Genomic DNA, 7,761 nt, shown 5'->3' with positions numbered 1-7,761 from the left:
AACCTTCAAAAAGGGTTCCACCTAGAGTCAAAAAGGGTTCTCCTATGAGGACAAGTCAACGAACCCTATATGGTTCTAGTTAGCCCTTCTATTTCTAAGAGTGTAAGATGAGTGGGAGGGATCAGGCCCAGCTCACTGACCATAGACGTGTTACTAACGTAACTGTACACCGCTCTAATATTCCATTTCACTGGGAAATACGTCACAGTACAGAAGCTAAAGACGCTCTAACTTCCGTTTCAGTGGGACTTTAAGGAAAGCCAAGCCCACCCGGGATCACCCTCCTCTGTGGAAGGAATTTGAACTTTTGCTGTCAGGATGCCGTTTCAAGGTTCCAGGAGTTAAAACAAAGATATTTAAAGTGTCTTTTGTCCCTGCTGCAGTCACAATGTTGAACTCCACCTCTACCTTTCTCATTCCGCTTGGAAATCCCCTTCCTGACATTCTCTGATTGTTTATTGTCCAGTGTGGAATTTAATTGAATAAATCGACGGAGAGGAGAAAAACAAAAACAATTAACTTTATCATCAGTGTGACCAGTAATGACCGGCGCACTTGGCCCGGAAATATTGGCCGCCCACAGAGTCTAATCGTCGTCAGACCCGATCTGAGTCACTACCCATGGCACTTTTTCCTCATGCCACTTTTTCTCATGCCACTTGCCTTGGCCATCATCTTACCCTAACCTCAACCATACGGGCTGCTTGCCAACCGGCGCATGCGCGACTCAGATCGGGTAGTTACAGTTGTCAACAGTGCAGAGAGGAATACACCCTGAGCCAAGTGGGCGCGGCTAGATGTTGCTGATATTGCGTCACGGTGATTTAGGAAAAGGAACTACACGGCTACAATTTATTGACCCCGCTGCGTCAGGATTTCCCCCAAAATAGAGTAGTAGCACAAGGCTATAAAAAGACCAATGGAGCGTTTGGACACCGGCAAATCTGGTTCAACATCAGGACTGCGGGCTGAAGATGACTTGGGTCAGTCTGCAAATGGTAGGCTAATTCATTTAAGTGTTAATCAGAGGCCTGTTGCGCTTACAGAGTGAAATCGGCTTTTTGAGCATGTGTGTCAATTAACAAACCAGATTCTTCATATTTTACATATTGTTAAGATTTGCACCGGCTGGCTGTTAATCCTGAGCGACCGGACTGCTGCTGCGGCTGCGCGGAACTGTTCGAGGAAAAGATGCTGCAGTCAGACTGAGCTGGAGCATTTCACTGCGAAGTTTGAGAAGAAGTACCACCGGGAGAAGTTCGGTATCCCGAGGCTGGGGGAGCTGAGGGAGCTGGAGCCGCACTGGGACAGGCAGAGCTGCTCCAGCTTCACCCTGCAGACGGCCTCACAGCAGCTGGGCAGCCGCTCCCTCTCCCCCTGGAGGTACAGGTGAGGCGGAGTGTGGAGCAGCAGCATGAACACAAACCAACACTGGAGAGAGTCCTGCTCGAAAAGTAGCCTACTGTTACTTTACTGATATTTGACTTGAGTAGAAGTAAAAGTACTGCTGTATAAATCGACTAAAGCAAAAAAAACATCTAGAATTTAAAATGTCCTCAGAGTAAACGTTACTGAGTTACTTTTTAGAGAACTTGGTTAGACGTGATTTTTTCCCCCCATTCCAACATAATGAGAGGACAGAGTTCAAACTAGATTCTTTTAATTGAAAAATTCGGAAATTATAAAATATGGTGCACAAAAAAAAAGTAAAGCCAGATTTCTCTTGTCAATTTACTACTGTCCAGTTTCTGATGCTTATGGAGAGCCAGACATCTGTCCTCTGTAATGGATGGGATTTAAATGTAGTCAAGTAGCTACAATACTGCAGTAAAAACGTAGCCTAAGTAAAATTACTGACTGTCAAAGACCCTCTCCATATAACTTCCATCAGTTTGATAACACTGATCTTGATGCTGAGGCAGTGTAACCTCTTATGTACCTAGGGATTTTATTATTATTATTGTTATTGGTATTATTATTATTATTATTATTATTATTATTATTATTATTTGTAGTAGTAGTAGTAGTAGCAGTAATAGTAGTATGTGTTCAGTCCAGTAACTCAGGCATACATTGGTAACTTTTTCTAATTTGCTAATCGATCCGTTCAAAATTCTGCAGGTTGGTCAGAAATATCATAATGTTGATATGCTGAGATTTGAAGAAAATACAGCCATTCGAACTTGTGGAACCGTCTAATCAAAAGGACAGAGGACAGAATAAATAAGAAAGTATTTATGTGGAGCAAATCACACAGTTCTCCATGGGTAAAAGAGCTTTACTCAATTTTTGAGGAGGTGGATATGTTGTATATCTACAGGAATAATCTGTGCAGGAATAATCTGTGAAGAAAAATGGTTTGAAAACGTTCTGTCCAAGCCAAAATTAAGGACAAATGTGCATATCAAACAGAATTTGGGCCCTGAATTATATGTTAAATCTCGTTTATCTAGAAGCCAAAGATCTTTGGTTGCACAGTTGAGAGCTTGTATTCTTCCTCTGGCCATTGAGGTTGGTCGATTCAAAAATATTCCAGAGGAAAACAGACTGTGTGAGTGAGCAGTGTGATTTAGTGAAGTGGAAAGTGAGTCCCATTTTCTTTTGTACTGTACAAATTATGATGACTTAATAGTTACTGTTCCATGAAATCGTTCGACAAAACCCTGAAATATTCTGGTGTTCAGATGAGCATAAATTGGAATGGCTGTTTAATTTTGATGTGTTTAAGTTTGCTAACTTTATTTCAAAAGCCTGGAAAAGAAGGCAAGATAGATTGTTTAATTAATATTTATTTTGATTTTTCAGTAACACATAGTAAGCTTCTGTCAGTGATTTAGGAGTTCTGCCCTACTCAGTGATGGTCTGAAGATCTGCAGGTGAAAGATGCTTTAGTTCCTTTATTTTCTTTCTCTGTTGTTTGACAATCTATACGCTGTACTCTGGTCCTGTCTTGTTTGAATTTATGGTGTTTTGTAAGCCCATACGGGCTGGGCATACAATTGTATGCACAACACAATGATAGAAATTTCATTCATTCATTCATTCATTCATTCACCCACAGTGCCTTCCAGGGCAATCAGGAAGCTCAATGCATTCTTTGTCATGTTGTGGTTCGATTATAAAGATTAATGTCAGCCTCAAAAGGCAGGTAAACTCTCTCTAAACTTTAACTCTATTCTATCTAACTCTATTTCACAAATGAAGGTGTGTGATCTGAGCTGAGGTTTACTCTGCACTGTAACACTGTAAAAACTTTTTAGCTCTCAACTTCAGACTATTTCTCTTAGATTCTTATCTATCATTCAGAAACAATGAGTAACGCACAAGAATGAAGTTTGGTTTCATTCACTTTCACTAGCACTCTTCCTGTTTTGCTTTCCTACCCACTGCCACGATAATGTTTAACAAATTAGTCATCACTTAGGCAGTTCCATAGCTTTATTATTATTAGGAAGAGTGATATGTGAACTCAATATCAAAGCCCATTAAAACACATTAGGATGGGGCTGTTGAGGAAGAAACGGTAAAAAGTCCCTAAACTAAGCAACATCCCTATATGCTCACTGAAGGTGTAAATATGGGTCAAAGGTTACATATTAACGAGCATGTGGGAATGTTGCTTAGTGTAGGTACTTTAGGTACTATTTTTTTTTTTTTTTTCTATTTTTGTATTTCCTCAACAGGATTATCATCAATCACCAATATTTGTAAAATACATGATTTCCTGGTGTTGAATGATGTTATTAGGTCTGTGTGATCCTATATGATAAAATCAAATGTGTAACTTGAATACATTATGGAAGCTACTGGTGTAAAACCTTACCTTACCTTATCTTATCTTATCTTATCTTGCCTTATAGCCCTTAATCACAGTTACAGTCTCACAGAGCTTCACAACGCCCCCATAATGAAACAACAAATGAAAACGACAAATGCGTTTCCTCAGTCGTTCGTTACATTTTGTCTAGTTGCCCGCTCAGAGTTGCTTTGCTGACCGGCCCGTGTTTTCCCAGTGTGTGTGATTCGTCTGCTCGTCTCCTTCAGGATAGACGACGAGGACGGCCGGATCCCGCGCCACATCGCCATGGCCGAGTGTCTCTGCGAGGGCTGCATCGTCAACCAGCGCGAAGACCTGGGCTACAACTCTGTGCCTGTGCGGGCGCAGCTGACGGTCCTGAGGAAGACCACCTGCCCAGGTGACGCACAGAGGTTCCTGATCACAGCGCAGGTGGTTGAAATCCCTGTGGCCTGCACGTGTGTTGTGCCTAAAACTGCTAAAAGAAAATGACCACCAAAAAAATCAAGTCATAGTCTCGGACGGGCTTTGGTTTTCTTTTTTTTAACCAAATTGATCATATCAGGATAATCCTTTTTGAGGGCTGGGGTTTAAAGCTGCAATAAGCAACATTTTCTGACCGCTAGAGGGCGACAGAAACCACAACACATTTGTAAACAAACTCACAGCAAAGCCACTTGCTAAAGAGAAGTGTCACCGGTTACCAGTCTCACTCTGACAGATCTTTCTCCCGCTGAAGATTGCATGTCCCACAGTGACAAGTGAAGAGGCAGGTAGCAAGTTTACTAGTTTAACAAGTTTACTCGCTCGCTTCATCCATTCCGCCATTACGAGAAAATGTTCAGGAATGGGAGGGGGAGAGAGTCGCTTTTAAAAAAAAAAAAAAAAAAAATGAAAAAGCTACTGAATGGAGCGGGAGAAGCTTCGAGTCGGTCCGGGTTTTGACAACAAGCTTTAGAAAACAGCAACACAGCTGGATATTGGTTTCATTGGTTTCATATCATTATGTCTCAGTGAAATCTCCACATAGCACACATTAGTTTCAGGATCGGTTATAAGGTCTGATATCGCTTATTGCAGGTTTAAACAAACTATTTCCATGTGATCTCCTAGGGATTATGTTAAAGGCTTGTTTTATTTATTTAACAGAATATTAAGTGACCTCTGATGGAAGAGAAAATATCTCAGGTAGTTGAGGAGCTATATTGTTATATTGTTACTCCCCCACTCAGTATAAGTCAGTTGTTACTAGACTGATAGGTGGGTGTTCTCTATTATGTCCACTGCAAGAAGGGAGCACACTTACTCTTACTTGTGCACACCTTCTTACACATACTTGCCTATCGCTTTTGTCATGTAAAATCCTCCTAACTCCAATTTTGGTGCTTTTTATGTTTTAAATTATGTCTTAAATTGAAGGATTATATCTTCCAAAATTCTGTGACCCTTCAGCTTCTATATGAAACCCTCTCAAAACCCATTGGATGATAGTCAGAAATACACTCTTGTCAAGCTGAAACCAAGGCTGTATTTTTTAGCAATGGTATTTTGATACAAGGTTTTCACCCCACAGTGACGACATGCTCTTCACTACTCTGCATTCTCTACATTAGTGCCTTCATTTACATTCACTGATGAATGCGAAATATGACAAAAGCCAGCATTGATAAATGAACAGAACGTTGCAGATGTTCAGATGGTGCTGACGCCACAAACTGAGCAGGAAACGCTCCAGCAGTTAAAACAGGGAACACAGTTGGCTATTTATAACGGACGAGACGCACTAATCTTTAAACCAAGCCTAGACAGGTAAAACTTGTTGGGAGTACTCTGTGCACAGCAGTGTAGTGAGTTTCCTCACATAAAGTTGTGTTTGTTTTAAAACTCATTTGGCAAACTGGAAATGTAAGCCTCTACTGGGTGAAATAGGCCCAGCACTGATGTAAGACACCTATGGATGTTAAAATTGTAAAGAGGTGTTTTAACCCTCATTAGATTTTCTTATACTGTTTTATGGTATCATTTTGATCTTTCATGTTTTAGTAAGTAAAGTAAAGGAGTAAATTCAGGGGTAATGATGCCATCAAATGAGCCAGTAAAAAGTCACGTGTGTCAGATTTTGTAATAACGTGTCTCTAGCTAAAAATTCCCTTGGAATTGGAATTTAGTCTTGTTAGGCTGTTTTGTCTTGATGTGTATCTACTCTGTACTGTGAACATACAGTCGTCTTATCTATATGCTTCATGTCTGTGTGTCTTTCTCCACAGAGTGCTGAGTGAAGCATGTGGCTGAAACATTTGTCTTTTTTCATTTGCATCGATGCACTGTGGAACTCTTATTTAAAATCAATAAATTGAGTCGTTTTGGCAAGACATCAGTCCTGTTGCATCTTTTGCACCATATCACTTTTTCCAATGAATTTTTACTTTACTCTCCTGCGTCTAAATTCTAGCAATGTGAGTGCAACAGCATTTCTTTCATTTTAAAATACAATCTGGAATTTGTGTGACATCTAAATTTGGGGAATTTTCCTAAACCATCATAGCTGAAAACACCGTTTAACTCCAGTGTTTAGATACGCTAAAATTGTGAACAAAACTAAACTTTCTATCGCCTAGCTGTCTCACTCTGTCAGTCCTTGTATGGAAAGCACAGTGAGTTTCAGAGTGGAAAAAACGTCTCAAATCCAACAAATCGATAACACAGCCAGCAATGGGACAACAGTGTTTTAACAGATGCAATTATGGATTGAATCTTTTAGTAAAGTGTTACCATATATTTATTTTTAGAATTGCATTATATCAGACACAGGTCGGACACAAAGTTTAAAAAAAAAAAAAATTGCATCATATCCTGGTACAATATTGAACATCCTGTATTTAGTTAATCATTTGTTGATGTTCTTGAAAGGCCACAATAGCCTGATTGAACTTAATGGACTGCTCTAATGAAGTTCACCTACTGCACTGCAAAAACTGACAAACTGAAGTTATTTTATCTTGTATCCAGACTTATCAGGCTTATTTTAGGATTTATTTTGTGAAATCTGGAAATCTTTTTTTACTGCATTGGCAGATCATTTTACTGGTTTCAACAAATTTGACTTTTTTTTCAGGAAAAGTTTACTTGTTTCAGGACATTCACTTGGTAAAAGTAAAAAAAAAAAAGTGGAGAAAGTTTCTTGTTTTACGATTTTCTTCATTGTTTTATGATGATTTCTTGAAAGAAGTCATATTGGCATGTATCAAGTGAAATTTAGTGAAACCAGCAAGAGTATCTGCCAGTGCAGAGAGATAATTTGGCTAAAAATATTATTTAATAGGCTTGATAGATCTGGAAACACGTTAAAATCACTGGACAGCTTGTCATTTTTTGTACATCTAATATAATGTTTTGCCTAGGATGCAAAATAAGTATAATTTTCTTGCATATTGTAGCATGGTAATAAAATATATAGGTAATTTTGTCAGACATGTTTCTGATTTGATTGCCAGTCACACAAATACACAATAAAAAACAAGTTGTGAGGTTTTTCTTCAGGATGGTTTGTCACCTTATTCAAGTGCTTGTTAAAAAACGTCCACTTGGTGTCTCTGCACAGCAGCAGGAGGAAACATTCTGGCTTGAGGCTGAAAAATCCCCCGCTGGCTCTTCAGCAGACACACAGCAGGTCGCGGCATGTTCGCCTCACTGCACAACGAGTTTTTACTCTCATATCAGACATTTCATCTGTAATGTGAGTGGAATAAACCTGCCATGGAATTACCTTTGTTGAACCTAGCAGCAGTGTGTTAGTACACTGCAAAAAACATCCATCTTAACAAGTCACTAGTCTCATATAGAGGCTTCAAATCTTAAAATTCTGCCAGTGAGGTGAGATAACTCTTGCTCGCTTGTTTCCGATACAGTTTCAATTGTTTCAGGAATTTTCTAGAAAGGAGTGTCGATATGTTGAAACAAGTCAG

At 39.5% G+C, this 7,761-nt stretch overlaps 1 protein-coding gene across 4 annotated transcripts; it reads left to right on the top strand.

Annotated features, from left to right (window-relative positions):
- The first annotated feature begins 834 nt into the window (after positions 1-834).
- On the top strand, positions 835-6,158 carry LOC139663115 (interleukin-17C-like). Of its 4 annotated transcripts, XM_071541663.1 has the most exons (4): positions 835-998; positions 1,118-1,389; positions 4,045-4,196; positions 6,064-6,091. In XM_071541663.1, the coding sequence occupies exons 1-4, from the start codon at positions 975-977 to the stop codon at positions 6,069-6,071; spliced, it is 456 nt and encodes a 151-aa protein (XP_071397764.1). In that variant the 5' UTR covers positions 835-974; the 3' UTR covers positions 6,072-6,091. The 4 variants fall into 4 exon arrangements, with proteins under 4 accessions (XP_071397764.1, XP_071397763.1, XP_071397762.1 ...); XM_071541662.1 differs by having other exon boundaries at positions 835-983; positions 4,045-6,158; XM_071541661.1 differs by having other exon boundaries at positions 1,118-1,383; positions 4,045-6,158.
- The last annotated feature ends 1,603 nt before the right edge of the window (positions 6,159-7,761 follow it).

Source organism: Centroberyx affinis, unplaced genomic scaffold, assembly GCF_046629955.1.
Source record: "Centroberyx affinis isolate AG114_WGS23_722 - 3 ecotype Tasmania unplaced genomic scaffold, CSIRO-AGI_Caff_v1 ptg003918l_1, whole genome shotgun sequence".
Taxonomy (NCBI): Eukaryota; Metazoa; Chordata; class Actinopteri; order Beryciformes; family Berycidae; genus Centroberyx; species Centroberyx affinis.
Note: the sequence above shows the minus strand (reverse complement) of the source record. Positions and strands in the feature narration are given on the sequence as shown.